This window comes from Morus notabilis, unplaced genomic scaffold (genome assembly GCF_000414095.1).
Source record: "Morus notabilis unplaced genomic scaffold, ASM41409v2 Scaffold1527, whole genome shotgun sequence".
Taxonomy (NCBI): domain Eukaryota; kingdom Viridiplantae; phylum Streptophyta; class Magnoliopsida; order Rosales; family Moraceae; genus Morus; species Morus notabilis.
The window spans coordinates 53,982-75,818 of NW_010365947.1; the positions used below are offsets into that span (position 1 = coordinate 53,982).

A 21,837-nucleotide genomic window follows, 5' to 3' on the forward strand; every position below is an offset into this window, starting at 1 on the left:
AAATAAATTAAAAATATTTTTTGTAAATATTTTTAAAATTATTAATCTCTATTTGATTAATGGAAAATGGCCGTTTAAACCTTATATGTCCAAAAAAAAAATGTGTTGCTCAAATCGAAAAGAAAAAAAAAATGATAAACTGAACATAATAAAAATGAATGGTTCAAAACCATACCATATTATTATAGCAGTATGCAAGTAATTGGAGGGTGTTAATGAGTGATTATTACTGATTTCTGATAAAGTTTTCCCTCCAATTCAGATAAAGAATTGCCCAAAACGAGTGGCTTTGAATCCTCTCCCCTTTCTCACATCTGAACCCAACAAATAAAATAAAACAAAACAATCCACTGAAACCATGTCCACAATAACGCTTTCCTTCATCAATGGCAATCCTGTTCCCTAGTTCTTCTCTCTCCTCAAAACCCATTGGAACCCAAACAAGGCCTCGCAATACCAAACCCAGAGGCGTGGCAATGGCTTCCACAGTCAGAACCAAAGTTGTCCCCGCCGTCATCGTCGGCGGCGGAAGGGGCGGAAGAGCCCTCCAGGAGATGGGCAACGGCCATGATGTTCTGGTCAAGAGAGGGGACTCTGTGCCGCTTGATTTCAATGGTCCCATCTTGGTCTGCACAAGGAATGATGATCTCGAGGCTGTTCTTGAGGCCACTCCTAAGTCCAGATGGAACGGTATGTTCCGTATCGTACCTCACCTGAAATTTAGGGGTTCTTTTTTTTTTTTTTTTTTTTTTAATTTACGGTTTTGGTTAATGGGCTCTTATTGAATTTGGAAGTTCAACTTTATTGTGTATTGTTTGAAGTGGAAATGCTTGTGGATTAAGTTTACTTATAGAGCATCTGTTGTATTTGACTAAACTTTTAAGAAATTTATGTCTTGCAAAGAGTTTAAATTGTAAATGACAAAACTTTTTTTTTAAAATTTTTTTTTATAAATAAGAAAAAAGAACTTTTATTGCCTTAAGATGGAGAATATTGGATAGCCCTTATTTGCCAAGAAGCAATAGTCTCAGTCATTTACAATTTGTCATCACTTATCACAATAATTGATTTATTAGTGTGCACTGTGTTTTCTTGTAACTTCTGTAATTCACTTGTTTTCTTGTGCACTATGTTTTCCGTATACTTATGAATTAGATTTCTGGAGTTCTTACAGTTGTTTTCTTCTATCACGTAAATCGCACGGCATTTCTCCATCGGTGATTCGAACTTGGGCTAAAAAATAGCCAATATTTGAGCTTGAGTGCATTTGATGTTTCAGTTGTAGGATTGTCAACTGATACTTAATTTTCCTTTTCAAAGAAATTTCCTCTGTACTTTGCCCCCTTCTAGGATGATTTTAAGTCACTTGATCACTGAGTGCGGATTGGTAATATGTTATTTGAAATTTTTCTCACTTGGAATTAGTATTATTTCAATTGGTTATGGGTTTGTGAGACAGCCAATGGATTTTAACAATCTAGCAGATTTGGTTTTCTTCCAGAATGGGATGCTGGAGCCGTGGCTTCAAAGTAAAGGTCTTGATGATGCAGATCAAGTATTGGCATACTTTGCCGTATCGAAGTTGGGTGAACCTCCTGTTGATGGAAAGACTGATACCAATCCTGAAGGACTGACAGCAGCATATGGTAAATGGGCCAATGCAGTAGCGGAAAGATTACTTGCTGGAGGTCTCTCTTGCAAGGTAAAGAAGAATTTTTATCCAATGTATCACACGTTGAGAAAGTTGGAACTGTTGGGAGTTAAAAAAAAAAAAAAGAGTATCTTCACCCATGGCCCTCGAGGATATGCACTATCTCTTTGGTCCTCGTCATTCACTTTTAGAGGTCTAGGAAGCTACACTGAGGTTTTTGAATTATATTGTTTTGACTCCTCAGTTAATAAACTGTTCAAACAAAATTTAGTGTGAGGTTGGTACATGAGGATTTTAAGTGGGATAAGGTGAAAAAAAAACAGCTTTAAAAAAAAATCTAAAAAGAAAAAAAAAACCCTCATCTGGTTTGATACTGGGTGGCACAATGTGGTCTTTTATTTCTTTTATTTTTCATATTTTAATTATTTTTTTAATATCATTTATCCTTATGTGAAATTCTGTCCGGAAGTAGACAGTTTAGTAAGGAGTGGCCAAAACTGTTCATTCCAAAAACGTCTGGGTAGCTAGACCTCTAAAAGTGAATCTTAAGAACCAAAGTCAAAATGAGACAATTACATATCCTCAGAGGCCAGTAGTGAAAATAACCTAAAAGATTATTGTGTATGCATTGGAAAGTTCCATCAGATTTTAACCCACAGAAGAAAGTTTTCACGGAAAGTTCCATCGGATTTTACTCCACAGAAGAAAGTTTTCACGAGTCAACTTTTCCTTAGGTGGAAGGAATTTTTCTTTTCAAAGTTGAGCAGCATATGAAACTCTTAAAACTAATACGTTTATAATGAAAAGATTCATATTTGAATTGCGATATTCCTTTTCTGAATTAATTTTTGATACAATTTGTTGTTATACAAGCTAGGTTCTAAACAAGGAAGAATTTCAGAAGCAGATGTTAGAGAAACTTATTTGGATTTCAGCATTCATGCTTGTGGGAGCTCGTCATTCAGGAGCAACTGTAGGAACCGTGGAGAAAGAGTACCGCTCTGAAGTAAGCTTTTTTTTTTTTTTTCTGATATCCTTTTAAGTTTAACTGCGAGGTCTTATCCTAACATCTCGGGTGCAAAGAAGTGACCAGAACAGAATAAGATTGTGTCTTTTGTTTTGCAATGGAAATAAGATTCTCAATTTGATACCACCACTTCTTTCTTTGCTTACAGTAATTGCATGATGTTACTGAAAAAAGACGTGTATCATGGGAACTATGCCCTTGTACTCCATATTTTCTGAATGGTGATTACTGATTACTGCTTTGTTGGTGGGCTTAGAAAATCTTGTCAAAAAGATAACAAAATTGTTTTTTGAAATAGAAGAGAGTTTAATACCCTTAATTCATCTAACAGCCATGAAACGTCAAATGAGATGAATAGAGCACTTTGAGATTAGCATGGATCTTTGAGCTCACATCGCAAATTGCTCGTAAAAGAGACCCCCTCCAGAATTTTCACTTATATTCATATCTTCTTTCAGGTGTCTAGCCTCATTTCAGAACTCGCATCGGCAGCAGCAGCAGAAAAGAAGTTAGAATTTGAAGGAGCTATGGAGGAGAGATTATGTGCATACTCTCGTGCCGTTGCCCACTTCCCTACCGCGGTTAAAGAGGTAAAAGTGATCCACGGTCATGTCATGTCACATCGTGCATTTTTCTTTAGTATATATTGTTTTATTTTATTTTTCTTTTTTATGCTTTCTCTAGAGGAATTTATTATATTATTCTTGCTTTGGATTATTTATTTTACCTTCAATGCTGAATTTTTTGCTTTCAGTTCAAATGGAGGAATGGTTGGTTCTATTCTCTTTCCGAAAAGGCGATTGCAGAAGGACAACCCGATCCATGCCCTCTGCATACGGCGTGGCTCAAACAATTGAGGATTATCTAAAAGATGAAACTTTGTGATATTTTGGATTCGTTTTCAAAATAAGGGGAAAAAGTAGCGTTTTGGATCATCTGCTTATAGAGTTATTAGTTGATACTATTAGCTTTGAAATATGTTTTTACATCTACGACGTTTGTAGTCTACTTGTTGTTTCCCTCTAGGCTAACACGCCTGACCTGTTAGATTGTCATGAGTGTTCGCGTCTCTTTAGTAAAAACCACTAAACCAAAAATAATTTTGCTAGTTTAGGCGGTTACATATTTAAAAAGAAAATAATCTAAACCACTTATTAGTGGTTTGGGCAATTAAGGATTAAGCTTAAATAATTTTTTATTAGACAAACACGCAAAGCCAACAGTACAACATTCAAAAATTGAAAAGTTGTCCATCCACAGTGATAGTATCTGAAATTATTTAAATGACGTTTGGTTTATGTATTCAGAATCATGATTCAGAACCATTCTCGTTTTATGTATATTTTTTGTGAGAGAAAACACTGTAAAGAGTCATGAATCATAATTCATAATCATGAACGAATATAAGAAACAAACGTTCCCTTAGTGTTGGAGGATACACTATTCTATTTTAAAACCTACAACAAAATGAATTCTAAAAAATAATTTCATATATGCATTGTCTGTCAATTTTTTGGTCGATTTTAAATACGAAATTGATAAACAAGCCAACTCAAGACCGACCAACAATCTAAAAATATTAACAGTTTGGTTTGGTTCTATTTGGATTGGTTTGGTTTGGTTTTTATCGGCCATTATTGGTCCCCAACCATAATTAAATTGACATCAAATTCTAAAAATTCAATGGAGATAATCACATGTACTCGAAAATAAACTAAAACACTCAACAAATGCACTATGTTATCTTCAATTCTCTTAACTCCAAGCTCATACAACAAAAGAAGCAAAGGAGATTGCTCCATCAACATAGTAAAGTCAGCTTCTTAGATACTCAGAACTGTCTTATTGTTATCAAGTGTACATCATCTATCCAAACAAGGACACCAGAATCAAGAGCATTATGCAATTGTATTTGTATAAAATTGTCATTCATTAGCATGCCGAGCGACGTGTATCGCATTTCTCATTTCGTATGGATGACAAAGATGATAGCAAGAAGTTTGGCACCTTTACTCCAATATCCTGTTTGCAATAGGAATCGCATTTCTCATTTCGTATGGATGACAAAGATGATAGCAAGAAGTTTGGCACCTTTACTCCAATATCCTGTTTGCAATAGGAAAGGAGGGAACTATATCGACGGGTACCTAAAAAATGCAAAAGAAGAGCATCATCAACAACAAGGACATTATGTCATATGCAACTTAAACATCTGCAGCATGGGATTAAGGACTAACTTGGAATTTTCTTTATGTAGCTTTGCAAAAAATAATAAGAGATGAGAAAAAAGGAATAAAATAAAATATAATAAAATAAACGAAATAAGAATGGAAGAATATTTTTCATTTCCGTCAAGGAAGTTGTTCATCTAGATCAAAATGTAGCGGTAAATGAATTTTTTGCTAGTCTTCTTTCCAAATTATATTCTTTGTATAGTTGCTTTTCACTGACAGAAAAGCCAAAACTTAAAATTTAAAAATGAAAGATTACGAGACAGGTTGGTGAAGTCTTTTGATCCACTTCAATGGAATGTAATAAAAATTTCCCACTTATACATAAATACTGGCTTACTTATAACACATAAATACATAAATGCTAAAGGGCAACATCACTGAGCATTCTACTCATCCTATAGTTGCAATTTAAAAACCAATAAGAAAGAAAAAGCAAAATAACAGACAAAATGAATTCAAGAAAATAAAGGTGTCAGCTTGACAGCAGTTTTTTTTTTTTTTTTGATAACTGTGGTATCCGAGACTTGTTAGCAATTTCCTCAATGTGATTAATTTAAGAACAGTGGAGAAAATCACTTAAGATGATCAACCCAGAAATCATTGACTATAGTGAGTAAAGTAAGCTTTTAATCCCCTTTTCTTTTTAAAAGACGAGTGTTGTAGCAATATTTTTTAATGTCACAAGTTACAAATGGCTATAACTATTACCATGTAAAATTTGATGAAAAATGTTCATGCACATACCTGAACGTTCTCTAGTTTCCCCAAAGCAATGTTCAATGGTTCTGTCAGTTTACAGTATTTCTGAAGAAGTAAATTAGCAGCCTCTTTGTCGCCTTTTGCTTGTATTGTGAGTATCTCCCTACTTAAGCTTTCAACCGCACCTTCAACCTTTTATTATTATTATTTTTTTCATTCATAAAACAGATATAAAAGCTTCAGTGTTCAGATTTCAGAAATCAACGGAGCGAAAAACTTTAAACAAATGTAAAGGCATAATAAAAACATTGAAAATAAAGAAATATGAACAGATAATACCTTGGTGAAATCCACAGAAAATTTTTCGTCGGAATGCAAAATAAAGGCCCCTTTCTCATATAACCAATTAAACTGCAGTGCTTGACCTTTGCTGACAATGTATTGCAAATTTGCAAGTATAAGATGATGGTGGCAGACAAACACGTAAAAGAAGCTTGGTGACACTAGATACAAAATGCTTGCGGAAGACCAAGTATGATCGAATAGTAAAGGTTACCCATGAGCTTCTTCCAAACCGAAACGTACTGAGCGGAAGCATCCCGCAAGGAAGGAAACATACATGGATTTCAACAAACTCTTTGGAAGCAAATCCTGAAGAGCTCAGAAAGAAATACACAATGATATTAGCTACGGAAAAAGAAGAACCTATGAAGTACAGACGTAGAATAACAATCACATGACACATAATCAAGCAGCAAATATTAATGCATACTGCATGACAGGGTTACGGTGTCAACAAAAACACAAACGAATTTGTGATACTTGAACTAACTTTGCATCTAAATCACATCTCCAGGCTTAAAAAATTTGTTTATACTGAGGTCAAGTTGGATAAGCAATTATTCATTTACGTGCTACAAAAGTAATAGATTTATGGTTGTTTTGAATTCTCATGATTGTACAGATTGACAGACTCATACTATAAATGATGCAATCAAATTACGCAGTGGGCAACCTGAGTGACATGGCATGCATACTGAAAAATTCAAATGTTGAAGAAAGAAAAATTACAACTTCTAGAACAATGTTCTCGGACAAAGAACTTCTACATCAATCTAGAACTCTAAGCACAGGAAGTTGAATAGAAACTCCAGATACATACACAGAGCTTGTTTGGTAGGAGGGAAAAGTGGAAGGAGGCCGAAGGGTGAGATGATTAGTGGAAGGATTTTGAGACCCGTGGTTGTTTGGTAGGAGAGAAAAGATGAGGAAATGGATTGGGTGAGGGATTTCAAATTCTTCAAAGAACCTCAATTTTAAACTCTCTCATTATGGAGGGATTAGAGGAGAGAATCCATACCAAACATAACAACACAAATATCCCCCACTTCCTCTCCATTTTTCTCACCTAGGGTATATTCCTTTATTTCCTTCTTATTATCTTTCCCTCTAATCAAACATAGCCTAAACTGTCCCTCTTATTAGATCTTAGATGTAATAAAGCCACTAATAAGATGAATGGTTTAGGCTACTATGTCATCAAATGGACTTTTACAGAGTATCTAACTTGTGCAGGAGTTGTTGTAGGCGAGGCTCTTGCACCCCAAAGAGTGATTCTGCAGGCTAAAAACTTAAACCTCACTTGGTGCTGTTTTGAAGGAGATGCTTCCACTGTTTTCAAGGCTTTCAACTCCTCAGCTGCTGTGCCTTTTGATGTTAGAATGCTGATTGATGATTGCAAACATCTCCTTCAGAGTTTTGATGGGTGGCAAGTGAATTGGATGCCACGTCGAAGAAATATGTTAGCCCACGTGGCGAAATGGAGTAGCCTGTCTGATTGCTTTGGTAACATTTTGATAGATTTTGTTCCGGGCAGTGTTTTGTTTGTTCTCGTTACTTTTGCTCGCACTGTCTGTCTTGTGTCCTGCTTGATAGCTAGGCTGGTTTTGGTTTCCTAGTGTTTTGGCTTACTTTTCTTTCTGCTGTGGTTAGCCTGTTTGTTTGGACTTGTTTTAGGGCTTGTTCGTGCCTCTTTAATGAATGCATCTTTCAGCCAAAAAAAAGAAAAAAAAGATTATACCAAATAAAACGTTGCTTACCTGGTCGATTAAGTACCTTAGCGCCCAAAGGCCTACTATGTCAGCTTTTGCTTCTTCCAAAGCAGAGTGAAGTTCTTGCAGCTCCTGCAATGAGAGGAGAGGGAAAACATGATAAATCACACCTCTAGTTAAATGTTTCAGCAAATAGTCCCAAGCTATCAACAACATCAAATTAATTGATTCTGCATCACTTTTAACAAATCGTCCCCCAAAATGTCTATAATCAATATCTTCTAAACTTTGATTTATACGCACGGTGGGACCTAAGTCTCCCTCCAAGGAAAAAGGATATTGTCACATCCTAACAAACCTCAATAATTAATACGCTGTTATAATACCTCATCTAGTTGTTAAACTAGTTCTTAACAAAGTCTTTATTTATTGCAATCTTAAATCTAAACATCAGATACTCTTTTTATGATCTTTAAGGGCAAAAGTAAGCTACATTAAGTAACTCGTTCATCCATCACTTAATAATCACGACTGTTACATAGAACAGAATTTTTTCAACCATCTCTGTTGATAAACTAAATGGAAATTCTTCCGGAGTTATTTTGTTTCCGCCATAGACGCAGTAATTCAATCCAAGCAATTTTTTAAATAAAATAATGAGTACAAAAGATAAACTAAACAAATCCAGTCATAGAGCTAACCAATCTAACAGTAGACTTTTCCCCATTTGGAAGTACTATGGAATGAGGTCCAATCCCATGGCAGCACTCATGGCAGATAGTGTGAGTGAAGAAAGAGTCAAAATCCACAAGTTCTTGTTGTTCCTTCGTAATACACTCATCAGCTATAGGCTGAAGAATATGCTTGAACCTGGATTAGGCAGCTTGATATTATAATGACTATCTCAATTCAAAAAAGGATAGAAAGAAAGATACACCAACAAACTAAGAAAGGAATAAAGGGAATAAATTCATGAAGTCTCGCAATAGCAAGAATAACAATGTTGATAAAGGAGTCATGTACTTGGCCTCCGAAACATTCTTAAGCATAACCATTGATGTTCCGTGATCTTTTACTATGCGCTCGTCATTTGGTAGATTGAAGGCGACAGTTTGAGGACCCTTCACATCCTGATGTATAATTTAAGATTTTCAGCTACTGGATAAATGGGCAAATATTGGCAAAGAGTAATTTTGGACAAACAAGCACAAAATTATGGATGTACATATTACACGAATCCCAAAATAGGAAGCAATTAATATTCTATACTATAATACCCAGAATAGGCATGATGCTTGCTGCATGACTAGTGGTTGAGATATACATGTCTCAGTGTTGTTCAACCAAATGCAGTATTTACAATCCCCAGTTGTTTCAAATTTTTCTGAAAACACCATCACTTATTTGGCAATTAAAGTGCAGTGCCTAAAGTCAAAACAAGACACAAAACAAACTTACAATGTCTAGTTACTCCATATAATCCTAAAACCTTCAATGAAGTTGTGTGCTGCCTAATACGACCATGAATTTATTTTTCTCATATTCTTCAAAGATCTCCATAAGACGTACAATTAAAATGGTAACACCAAAAATGATGATCAATTTGATCATAATGATTTGGTGACAAGATCAATGCACGTCATGTTACTAATTCAATCACCATGGAAGAATTTTCCAGTCAAAAGCTTACCCCGGCATTATAGAGGAGGTTGATGACTCTAATTGGAGCCGCAATCACATCTTTTGATTTGTACATATTGTCCAAGGGAAGATTTTGTTCCAAAACCTACAAATTCATAACACTTTTAGGACCATACAATAGATAGGGAGAAAAAACCGACAGAAAAAACAATTTACAACGAGAAGAGTACTGAACAAGAATACCTGCAAATTATCACCAAAAAGTTCTACTTGAGCTGTTGCTTTGTCATCCCTAACACCGATAAATGCTTCAAATGTAGCCTAAAATGCACTAAAACTGTTAGGTCTATGTGACATCTGAATAAAGCGACAAAGATTAAGACACAAGAACAAAATGAACTTTAAATGTAGCTGTATAATGCAGAATCAATTACAAAAAGGTGCAGGGGGTTGTGGTGGTTATTTATAAAATTTTCCCCGACACAAATCTAGTCGTAGCTAATGGCTTAGAATTCTGTACAGACGGATCAACAGAGCCATCCTGTCAAGCTCCCCAGAATCACCGAGTATGATGCCCTAGGTGAGCAAATTTTATAAAATCTCACTTACAATGTGGACATTTGCCGGCCTTATGCCCATCTACTAATGTGATTTTTTTAAAGGCAAATATCGCAACACAATATCACTTATGATGCTAAGTCAGTTATTGCATCTCTAGTAGATGCCCCTTTGATAATTTAACGCCTCATTCTAATGTTAATATTTTACATCATTATAAAAGCAGAATCCATTTTTCAACGATGCCACAAAATTATCGAAACATTTCGCACGTTTCTATTCTTTTTTTTTTTTTTGCTTCCTCTTCTTTTGTTCCCCCCTTCTTCTTTTATTTGCAACTTTGGCTTCTATTTTGTTTCTTTTACTTTTCTATCCCTCTTTTTGCTTTTCCCTCTAAAATTTCATATATTTTTTAATCGACTTCATTTTACTTTTTTTTTTTTTAATTTTCTGATTTTTCTCTGTTAAATTTATTTTTCTTACAAATGTATCCTCACTTAAGTGTTTTTGTTATAATTTCTTAGAATATTATACATCAAATGTAATCTTTATAATTTTTTTATACCTACCCATTGAAATATTTTTTTCTTCCTCACATTTGCTCCTGTAAATATCTTTTTACTTCTTACATGTTTCTAAGTAGTTTTCCATCTTTTACACACTTAAGTAATTTGCGTTGGTACTTATATCTATTAACATCCACTCAAGGAGGATCCGTTTCTCCTTTAGTGGCTGCGCAAAACATATTGCACATGGTCAAAACATGCGAAACGCTTCGAACGGCTTCTTTTTTTTTTCCCCCAAACGTTTCGCCAAGGTTTTTTCTGTATCTTCTGAGGTTTTTATTTTTTCTACTTTTTTCAAGAAAATTTTTTACTGTATTTTGCTTTTTTCCCCCTGCTTTTGTCTCTATTACTTTTTTCCTTTATTTTTTTTTCCCCTTCCAACAATTTGTATAACCATTGTTTTAAAAGATGTCTGTGCGCCTTTGACTAGCATGGACAAATAAGAGAATAAAAGAGTATTGAAGAAAAAAGCAATCTAGCAACATCATCTCTTTTGCAGCATAACCTATGGCCCTATCCAAGTTTGATCACAATCTTTATCTTACATCATAGGTGAAGACAATGAAAATAAAAGCTACAAGAAACAACTTTATAAACTATACCTTGTACCCAAAGAGTGTATCTTCGTACGTCTCATATGGACCAATAGTAACATCCAGCTTTGAGTCCTACACAGGAAAGAAACATATGTTACTGATTCGTTTTCCTTTATTTCATAAATCTGCCTTGGAATATTGGGGTAAATTATGCTTAGTTCTCTATGAGTTTGTATTAGTAAATTTGGAATCCTGCCTGCATATATGGTGATTTACATTTGGAAACCTGTGTTTTAAAGGGTATAGGTGATAGAAGGGTAAGTCTTGGGAATTGGAAGTAATTGTATGACTAAATTAAAATTGAATGGCCAAAAATTGTGAAAACTAGAACTGAAATTTGTAAATTTTTCCATAAGTTAAGATTTTAATTTTGAAGAAAAGTGCAGTGAATGTTACTGTATGGTTAAAAATGCATACTACCCATTTGTTTGCCACTCCTCACGCTTAAGCTTACTGTATGGTTAAAAAAGCTTAAGCAATTAGGAGGTGCCAACTATAGTTTTATATTTTAAAACTCCTCACGCGCAGGCCAGACTATGGGCAAACATGCGGGTTATTAATTAGAAAGCCCCACATAGAATAAACCTGGAACATATTAAGGCCAAAGACATAATGACAGTTTTGAAAGGGAATAAAGAGAGTGATCACATGAGTTTGAACTGAGAATCTCCTGCTCTAATACGATGTTAATTTACCAATCCATCCGAAAAGCTTAAGCTGTTAAGATGTGGGTTAGTAATACATCTAATCCTACCAATCGGTGTTCCTAATCAGCACTTTATAGTTTGGTAGGTAGACATTGTATGCACTAACCAACTTCATCCAGGCAATATCTGAGTCATAGTAGTCATTTGAAAGGAAAGCATCAGCTCTGCTATGAAGAAATCTCTTCAAACTGCATAAATAGGGAAAATATAATAGATATTTGTAATTTAAATTTTTAAGCAGTATAAAATAATATATGATGCAGGACAAGACATGAGAGAATAGAGATTGAAAATAGAACTACGATAGAGAAGAACCACTAGCAAGGTAGAAATAGAACCACAATAAAGAACGAAAGGATTCTAGAGAGAGAACAAGTATATAAGAGGAGGAAACTCAATAATTTCAATATTCATTCATTAACCATTCTCTTAACTAAAATTACAAAGCTATCATCTTAATAGGAAAACCAAATAATCCAAAACAGAAAACTAAACCAAAAATGAAAATAAGGAAATTTAAAAAGGGGAAACTAGCCTAACGACATAAATCCTGTATCAAATAGAAACTGTATATTTAAATTAATTAATAATGAGATCTCCATCACAATATCTATCTAGTAACCACTCAACAGAGAAACTTAAGAACATCAATACCTAGGTGAGCTGCTCAAATCACCGGCTTTATGCAACAACTTAGCGGCCTTTGCAAGGAAAGAATTGTACTCTTCAGAGAATGGAACAATATATAGATCATTAGTCGATTGCACTAGCTTCTCTGTATCATCAAGTGTCTTATTATAAATCGAAGAATCCAGATTGAATTCGCTGTGCCTTTTGATGACATTGAAAAAGCCAGTTGCATCTTGTTTTTGGGAATCTGTTAAGCTGCTCTTCCATAGTTCAAATTCCTATTGCAAATTTATTGGTCATCCATCATACAAGTAAAACATTGTGCTTTTTAGAAATCATAAAATCAGCTCGATTATACCATTTTGTCCATATCTGGAGGATAGAAATTTGCACCGGGTGGTTTCAGCATGGGAAATGCAGCTTTGTATTCGAGACCCTTCCACCCTGTAACTGCTCTTGTGGCATCAGGAAGCAACTTTATGGCAGAATCTGCAGTTGTCAAAAATGCCTCGTTCTCATCAAGGCAAGACCTGTTGATAGAAAATCACTTGGAGTTGGAACACTTTTTTTTTCTTTCATTTGGCTGTTATAATATCAAAACTACAACTTACAACATGACAAAAGGACACATCACAGTAAAATAATAAATATTTGAGCAAATAAATAAATCACTGAATGGGAAAATTCAAATTTCTTAAAAACAAACCACAGTAACCAGTAACAAGCAGAGGAACATACTTAATAGAACTAATAAAGCTGCCTTAACTGCAATTTAGTAACTTTTGCAGCTAAAAATAACTTTTGAAGTTGCGATTAGAATTGTTGAGATATTTTGTTCATGGACCTGATATGGCGCCATAATAGCTCAAAAAGAGGTTCCCTCACCATTGGAATCAAAAATAAGTCTTTGACTTCATTCCAGCACATTGTTCAAATATAATATGTTAATGCCCCTTCAGGCCATACCAGAGAATAATCTAGAAAGACAAACCCGACAGCACCAGAAACTTTTTATAGCATGTTAATACCTGTCATATGCCTGTGTGTCTTCATGCATATAAGTTTTTAAACGCATAAATATGTCCAAGAATCTACATATGGGGGGAGACAGGCCAAAACATTCATTGGAAGATACTTCAGAAAAGATTTACCATGGACTCTTATTAATCAAATAATAGGCCCATTTTAACTTGTCTATATCTGTTGCATTCATATGCTCCTTCAACCAAGCTCTTAGATCAGGATTACTGTACCAAACCTGATTTTAAAGATTACAAGTAATTAGAAAGATGCAACCAACTGTAATTTAGGAAAGGGAAACAAAAAGATTAATCAACGCAATACATAGTGCTTATAAGGTATTGCGAAAGGAACCAATAAGTCACAACGTCAAGCCAATGTAAAACATGGAAATTGCTAAAAAGAAGAGAGGGGGAGGGGGGGGAGAGAAATTACATTCCGACTGATATTCGACCGCATGAAGAAGAAATTCAAATATGTGTTTACATAGCTATCTAACTATGCATATATGTTATACAACCTGCTGATGAAATATTTCATCCATGATTGTTGCAGCCTTAATAAGTAGTGCTAGAGCCTCCTTATCAGCTTCTGAAAACCCAGTCAACTGCAACAAATAAACAGAAAAAATCACCTCCAAAGAAAGGGAGAAAAGAAAAAAGAAACAAAATGGATTAATGGAAAAATTATCTCACATTTCCAGTAAACTTCAATAGGAAAGACAAAATGATATGGAGGATACTCCAAATGCACAAGGGGAATTATAACATCAAGATAGTTGCAAAAAAGATTTTAGAGCGTGTATCCTAAATTATAATTTTTTTCATTCTTTTATAAAAGCCAAATTCTTTCATTAGGACAAATAAAAAATGACATCCCAAATTTACCTTTTTCACTTGGCATAAAGCGGACAAAAGAGATTTAGAGTACACATCCCAAATTATCAATTCCTTTCTTTCATATTCAAAATATTTAGCCGAATTCTTTCATTAGGAAATCTTGACCCATCTAAATTTTATTTTCCTTCTCATTTCTCCCCCTCTTCATGGATCTAGAATTCTAAAGATGGGAAATATCTAATAACATAGTAATAACTAACGGAATTGAATTTACTACAAGTACAAAATCTAAGCACCTCCAATCAGAAGTACATAAGAAAACTATTATGAAAGACAAAATGAGAAGAATTCAGGGTGTAGAAGAAACTGATAGTGTTGCAGGCCGTGGATTTTTTTTTTTTTTTTTAATCATCGTTATATTATAAGATAGAGAACACCAAAACTGAAATACAGCAACAGCATAGTATATGAATAGGACAAGAAAGATAACCTCTGGATCGAGTGAAACAGGAGCATATCGACGTAGTTGGTTCTGTAGGGTTAGACAACGTGCTACATTGTTCTCTGTGTACCTTAGAAAAATAATTCAATTATGGCATAAGGAGAAATAAAAAAGGGGAAATGTCAACCTGTGTAGAACCTTTTGAAGTCCGTGAATCTTTAGGAAAATTATTCAAATATGAAATAAGTAGAAGTAGAACATGAAGAAATGTGAATCCAGAGAGCAATATAATAGCCCTCATTCTTTTTTCCCAGTTTTCCAACAACAACTTTTTTTTTCTTGGTATATTTATTTTTGCGCTTTTACACCGGAGGTCCCCAAACTTTTTGACCTTTGCACTTGGGTCCCCATTTGGAAAATATGGATGATTGGGTCCCCAAACTCACATTTTCTTAGCATTTGGGGTCCCCCTTCTTAAAATTTTTTATTTTATAATTTTGTTGTTATTGTATAGATTTGTTTTTTTTTTAATTAGACTTTTCACATTATTTTGAATATGAAATAAAAGTGAAAAATTTAAGGGATGCATATCAGAAGATGTGTGATGTTTCAGATTTATAATTATTTGGGAGGATGTTTATATTAACAGAAAGAATGGATCAGGAAACAAATTAAAGAAGATGATTCTATTTTTCTTTTCTATCTCATAAATAAAGTCATAAGATAATATCCTTATTTTACTCTCCATTTCATTACCTAAGTTATTTACCTCCATCTCTTTCCAATTTTTTTCCTCGTCGAACATAACCTTAATGAATGAGTACTTTGATAGATCTTTCATATATCCCATCATAATTATAATTGTAATATGAAAAAAGAAAAAAGAAAAAGAACATAACCATCAACGTCAAAGACAACAAGTGTTTAGGGACCTTTATGTCAAAAAAAAAAAAAGTTTTTGGAGACCCGAGGCACAAGAAAGCCATCAAATATTGAGCTCTGATGGCATTTAACAAAAATATAATATGGGGACTAACCCCTGCCAATAAACTGGGAATTTGGGACCCAGTTGTCAATTTTTGAAATGGGGACACAAGTGCCAAGAAAATGGGAGTTTAGGGACCCAAATAGCAAAGTTTGGGGAACCCCAGGTGCATAAAACCCTCAAGTTTTTTTTTTTTTTTTCGAAAAAGAAGTCAGCAATTTTAGGTTTATTAACAAAACACGAAGACACAAAAAAGATCTTAACCTTTGTCAGCTGTATTCACAGTAAATAAGATAAGCACACGCACACATTATTGATTATGGACGTGTTTGGAAGAGCTTCTTAAAAGCCGTTTTTGGCTTGCTGGCTCCGAAAGCTACTTCTAGAAGTGTTTGGATGATCTGTCAAAAGCGCTTCGACTTTTCAAAAGAACTTCCACAAAGCCACAAATGTGGCTTCCAAAGAAGACACTTCTGACTAGACTTTAAAATTTGTCCCAGAATTTCATTAGGGCACTATAAGTATAAACTTAATTCCAACACTTCTATTATTTATTAGAATATTTAAAAATTGTTTTGACCAATTAAGCTCTTTTATTCTAAACACTCTATAGCTTTTACTTCTCTCCTACTGACAAAGAAAAAGCAAAAACTCTACCAAATGGGCCCTATATATATATATATGTTGAAAGGCACGTTGAATCGCTCTTGTTGATTTTTCCTCTATTAAGGTATATATTGGAAAATCAAGTAAAGAAAGGGGGCAAAAAAGATAAATAAAACTTAAGAAAAAATTGGAAAAACAAAGATGTTCCAAGAAGAAAAAGAAAAAGAAAAAAAAAAACTTAATAAGTAAATATCAACTAAAGAAGTCATCCCTGCATGATAAGACAGAATTTGTTATAAATTTTAAATTATAAGGGATCCTTTTAATGTATATTGCCAACAAAACACAATTGCCACATAGTTGCATACCTTCTTTCAATTATGTCAAATAGCTGACCATATTTTCCATTTACATCATAGGGGACATATTCTGGATCTTCTTTTGCAAGCAAGCTTCTATATTCCTTGTAAGAGATATATTTAACTGCAGAGACTTCTATTTCCTATCATTAAATAGAAACACAGAGACACGATTAGATTCTTGTGAAGTTCAGATTCAAGAATCAGTCAGTTATCACACAAGTAATATCCAGATGAATGAGGCTTCAACACAGATATGTATAGCAGAAAAAGCAGCGTAAACTGGGTATAAGATTCAGAGAAAAAACTTATGCAGGCAAAGACATGTACAATGGAAGATGTTAAACTGGTATGGAACTAGAGAAATGAATCCTATTACTCACTCAAAATGGTACAACAGACTCATGTATTATTGCTAAAAACCATCCAAATGAGATAACTACCAGACAAAAATCTAGTATGCTCCTACTTCAAAATTAACAATGTACTTTCTACATTTCATTCTTTTCTATCAAAATGCACAAACATGATAAAGTGTATGGTTAGTAGTTTATGAAGCGCCAGGAAGGACTTTGAAACTATACAGAATGCAGAAGAACTTCTATGCGAGTGATATTTCCCAGATAGTAGAAGGACATATCCGTTACCAAACAGTTCAACCATTTAGACAAGGCAAGCACAACGTAGTATCAAATTCAAGAATAAACTGAACTCTAGAGTTATGGGACAATCTTATTCACTATAATTTTTCTCCCATGTCTCCTAGCATGAAACGATCTCTCCTTGAAGTTGAACATACAACTTTCATACAATTCTCTTGAAAAAGAGACATGGCTTGGTACTCTCCACCACCGCAATGACCTTTATCCAAAGAACTAAATAAGCTACCACCATTAGGCAACATATAAGCAATGTGGAACAGACATTTGCTACAATAATGGGAGCAGAAGCAGCTTCTCCATAGGTAAGAAAATCTAGTTAATGCGCATTCACAAAGTACAGCTTGTAAATGAACATGGTACCTTGGAGGGTTATGTGACGAGCATATATATATATATATATATATATATATATATATATATATATGTATATGTATGTATGTATAATAAAAGGAAAACACACCCACCCACCCTTGCAACGAAACTTTGATCAACTCAAAGGCCGGTAATGCAAATTACTATTTCCGTCTCAACCCTATTAATGATGAGCCTCGTGAGAAACTACAATTTTTTTTTTTTTTTTAAAAGAAATGAGAACTTCTATTGATAAAAGCAAGCTTTTATATTTAAACGAACTCATACTACCATTGTAAAACGTTTATTTGTAAACAGTCATCAAGAACTGTTTATTACATGATCTATTACTTTGTGAGATTAAAAAAAATAAATAAATAAAAGAGAAAAGCTAAAATACAATAATGAAGCATAAAAGGTCAGAAATTAATCATTAAAAATGGATTCACACCCATATGTCAATCAAAATAAAAAGTCAAGTGAATTTGAATAAATAGGATAATTAGGATTATCCTACTTACCTGAAGAGTAAATGCCTCAAGAGGGATTGGATCTAATGTTGTTACCAAATATACGTCACTGAATTCATTGTTGATGAATGTGCCGTCATTTGTGACACTACAATGAAAATGCAAAGATAATATCAGATATTAGAATAATGTTAAGCATTCAAAGTATATACTAAAAAGGCTAAACATATAGCAGCTTAAAGTATACAACTCAATTCTGGAATAGCTCTTAGTGGACAAACAATGAAACCAGACATAAATTTCTGAAGGAAGGTTTTTTTTTTCATAATGAATTCTTTTTTTTTTTTTTTTTTGATATCCAGAAGTTTAAGGAACCCACTTTGTGAGCCCAAGTTTGAAACCAGAGCCTTCCGCCAAACCCTAGAATCTTTGGAAGGCAAGAAACTATGACTTTTGTCATGTAGGTGCCCATGAGCCAGAGGTGGTTCATTATGAATTCTTAGCCAAGCACATAAGACCTTCTCCATTATGGAGCGGAAAGTAACTACAAAGCCAGAAAAGAAAATGCAGGATCAACCATTTTCCCCTTTAACATAGGATGCTAGATTTTAACCCATCTTTCACCAATTAAGATTTTTTCTTTAAAAAAAAATGACATCTTCACACTAATGCTTTGAGTTGTCATCTGGTAATGTGAAAGTTTAACCTTATCCCTTCTGAGCAATGTCCTTATATTTGTGTGACAATCCTACAGCATGTGCCTCTCCTAGGTAACGACAATCTCCTAGAAATCTAATGCCGCTATCCATTATTTGCTTAACAATTTTTTAGTAGGTATGTGCATGGTCTTTTGGGTGAGTATTTTTGTGCTACTTCTTCTTCTTAATATTATAAACCATGGACTTATCTGCAATTACATTTGCTTAGGTTTTCATATGGTAAGCATAAATTACATAACAAGAACACAGAGTCCCATCAATAGCAAGACAATCCCACCTTGCTTATTAACTAATAGCACTCCAAGCACTAACCCTTCTCTTTACGCTAATAAATCAAAACATTAACTTAAGGATCACAAGACTATATTGGAATAAGCTGATATAAGGGAACACAAAGTAAAAAGATAAATAAATAAATGAATTCATCAGCATTTACAACAATTGGAAGCTCATAGTGTGCTACATGCTAGGAAAGGAGTTACCAAAAAATGTAAAGGGAAAAAAAAAAAAAAAAAAAAAGCTTAATCAACTGACCACTCTTCAAGATAAACGAATATCTTCTCAAATGCATCCTTTGGAAGGATTACACCAAGTTCTTCTTGAAGCTCCCTCCTGAAAGTATAATATAATATTTTTCAGCGGCAAGCATTATTTAGAAGCCGAAAAATTAACAATGGAACTGTTTAAACCACCAAAATCGTATCAATAACTCATGTACAAAACTAAGAAACGACGCTAAGAAGGATAAGTGCTTAATCTAGAAACAAGTAGCATATAGGCATTCATGTGATCTAACAATGATTTGGCAAGGGAAGCGGAGATAATGAAGTACTTAATTTAGAATGTAATAGGCATTACACAGGAACTTCTATGTTAAAGAGTTAACAATCATGGAAAGAAATAAGACCTTCAAAAGAAATGAGAAACAACTAAAGACTCGTCTACACAAGGGATGAAAAAGTGAGAATAATACATATGAGCATTGAGCAATTCGATGGTAATAGTTTATTTTTCTCACCACTCTCCGCAAAAATTAAAAGACAAATGACACTAGATCTAGGCGAAATTTTCCTGACAAGATCTTGAGCTTGGATCATAAAGGAGGAAAACAAACTATAGCCAATCTATCGGCCACCGTTAGTATCAAAGGGCCTCGATGAAAACCATATAAAAAATCAGAGGAAAAAAATTAAGAAAAAATAAATCTAGATTGTGAACTTAAATTACCTTCACGAAAGTCCAAATATTGGAAAGCTGAGCGTGTAAACCTATACATTACTATTAGAGTGGGGTTTCTAGGAGAATGAGGGTGTGACTACACAAACGCATATGCATATTTATATTAATAAAAGCATCATAATTTTGTTTGAGCTTTGTACACCTTAAGAATTATCGCTTCAGTCCACAACTTTTAAAAAAACAAAAATAAGTTTTATCTTGTCATCTTATTTAACAGGTACGGGCCCATATGAAATAGAGACTAAGTTAAGGCTCTACAAGAGTAGTGACAGGCAACAATCCACCAAGAAATATGATCCAAAGCAATGACAGTTTAGAAGCAACTTAACCACAATGAATACGTTTCCAGAGACCACGCAAAGGCCACCGACCAGGTGAAGTGCATAACTAATGCAAGAGGGCCAAATATTTAAAGAAAATGATTTAAAATAGACTTTGTAAGCTGTAGAACATAAAGGTTGTTCCACCAGTTTATAGTCAACCATTCATTTTACACCCTAAACCCAAAAGCCTACAGAATATAGCATGATTAAGCAAGTAAGGTCTATAACACAACCAAAATAACCCTTGAACCAAATTTTCTCACAATATGTACATATATACAACACAGAAAACAAAACTCCATTGTTGGTGCTTAGCTCAAAGCTCTACAAGAACATTAAAACCAAATACAATAGAACATTAGAGTTACCTAGCCGTTATAAGCGACGAGTCGCCGGTGGATATGTGGCCGGCGCTGGAGATATCCCAAAATCCTGGCCATGAATCCTTGCAGTCAGCGCGCCGTTGGAGAAGCAATTCTTGCGTATTCTCGGCGTAAATCCACACATGAACTGCTCGATGGTAATCCCCATCTCGATGCACATCTCCTCTATACAACACGCCAAATTATCTCATGGATTCAGATTATCAAAAAGGCTTTAGAATCTTTCTTGTTTTCTTTTTTTTTGTTTTGTATTTATTTCTCTCTTGGAGTAACAAAATCCATGATAGTATTCAAAATGAATCCCGGATCAGTTACAATAACATTGCAAAGTTCAATTCTCGAAGTTGACTATAGAAAGAAAGAAACGAAGATTATGTCCTGTTTGTTTGCCGAGAAAGAAAATCAGAGAAAAAACAACAGGAGAAGAGGAAAAAAAAATGGGTAAAGGATGGCTTGCCTGGGTTTGGAAATACCAGTCTTTTGACCGGTTTGAGTGAGGACGTCGAGGTGTTCCTCTTGCAAGCCAGCATCGCCCACCGCCATTGCTCCGTCTCTAAGCTAAGTCTAAACATATATTGTTTTTTTATGAATAAATAGGAAGTAGGAATTTTTTAAAATTCTTATTCCCTGCCAGGTAGAAGAAGCAAGACTTTTGCCACCAGTGTCGCCACCAATGATAGAATCTGTCCCAGCAAAAAGCTCCCAATTTTATTTATTTATTATTTATTTTTTAAAAATTTCTCATGTATTCACTTATTAAGTCCCGTCCATTTCACGTATTCGAATTTAAAATTCGAGTTTTGTTATAATAAAAAAATTTTAAAAACAGTCGGATCTAATTTTTTTATTATAATAAGAGGATGTTTGGTACTTAGATTCGTTCTCTGATTCGAATCATAGTTCGTAGTTCACTACAGTATTTTCTTTCACAAAAAATACACGTAATTCGAAAATAATTCTAATTACATAGTTCTAATCCATGAACCAAACATCTCCTAAAAAACTTTTACATAAAGTCACATCTCAGCTCGAATCATCGAACTAAACAGTCTTTTAAAACAACAGTATTCTCTACTTAT

General features: G+C 34.2%; 2 protein-coding genes across 4 annotated transcripts; one reads left to right on the top strand and one right to left on the bottom strand.

The window, feature by feature from the left end:
- The first annotated feature begins 241 nt into the window (after positions 1-241).
- LOC21387909 lies at positions 242-3,684 on the top strand. Its single transcript, XM_010108884.2, has 5 exons — positions 242-690; positions 1,485-1,702; positions 2,529-2,657; positions 3,137-3,268; positions 3,433-3,684. The coding sequence occupies exons 1-5, from the start codon at positions 387-389 to the stop codon at positions 3,544-3,546; spliced, it is 897 nt and encodes a 298-aa protein (XP_010107186.1). The 5' UTR covers positions 242-386; the 3' UTR covers positions 3,547-3,684.
- A 734-nt stretch (positions 3,685-4,418) lies between these two features.
- Positions 4,419-21,405, bottom strand: LOC21387910 (nudix hydrolase 3). Of its 3 annotated transcripts, XM_024172744.1 has the most exons (22): positions 21,216-21,405; positions 20,744-20,923; positions 19,348-19,425; positions 18,146-18,242; positions 16,621-16,754; positions 14,710-14,791; positions 13,901-13,987; positions 13,512-13,618; positions 12,719-12,890; positions 12,385-12,638; positions 11,837-11,918; positions 11,030-11,095; positions 9,547-9,624; positions 9,353-9,448; positions 8,686-8,792; positions 8,364-8,532; positions 7,711-7,794; positions 6,168-6,262; positions 5,951-6,041; positions 5,657-5,803; positions 4,785-4,825; positions 4,419-4,700 (listed from the first exon to the last, which is right to left on the bottom strand). In XM_024172744.1, exons 1-22 carry the CDS (start codon positions 21,299-21,301, stop codon positions 4,688-4,690), a joined length of 2,346 nt encoding a protein of 781 aa, XP_024028512.1. In that variant the 5' UTR covers positions 21,302-21,405; the 3' UTR covers positions 4,419-4,687. The 3 variants fall into 3 exon arrangements, 2 of the variants coding, with proteins under 2 accessions (XP_024028512.1, XP_024028513.1); XM_024172745.1 differs by having other exon boundaries at positions 4,419-4,825; positions 11,837-11,909; XR_002903177.1 differs by lacking the exons at positions 4,419-4,700; positions 4,785-4,825; positions 5,657-5,803; positions 5,951-6,041 and adding an exon at positions 7,254-7,604 and having other exon boundaries at positions 6,208-6,262.
- Positions 21,406-21,837: the final 432 nt, after the last annotated feature.

Coding starts and splice junctions, on each gene's coding strand:
- LOC21387909 (XM_010108884.2), top strand. CDS start 387: ATGGCAATCCTGTTCCCTAGTTCTTCTCTCTCCTCAAAACCCATTGGA. Junction 2,658..3,136: donor AGAAAGAGTACCGCTCTGAA/GTAAGCTTTTTT, acceptor ATCTTCTTTCAG/GTGTCTAGCCTCATTTCAGA. Junction 3,269..3,432: donor TCCCTACCGCGGTTAAAGAG/GTAAAAGTGATC, acceptor TTTTGCTTTCAG/TTCAAATGGAGGAATGGTTG.
- LOC21387910 (XM_024172744.1), bottom strand. CDS start 21,301: ATGGCGGTGGGCGATGCTGGCTTGCAAGAGGAACACCTCGACGTCCTC. Junction 6,042..6,167: donor GGTTTGGAAGAAGCTCATGG/GTAACCTTTACT, acceptor ATACATTGTCAG/CAAAGGTCAAGCACTGCAGT. Junction 5,804..5,950: donor TTTCTGTGGATTTCACCAAG/GTATTATCTGTT, acceptor TAATAATAAAAG/GTTGAAGGTGCGGTTGAAAG.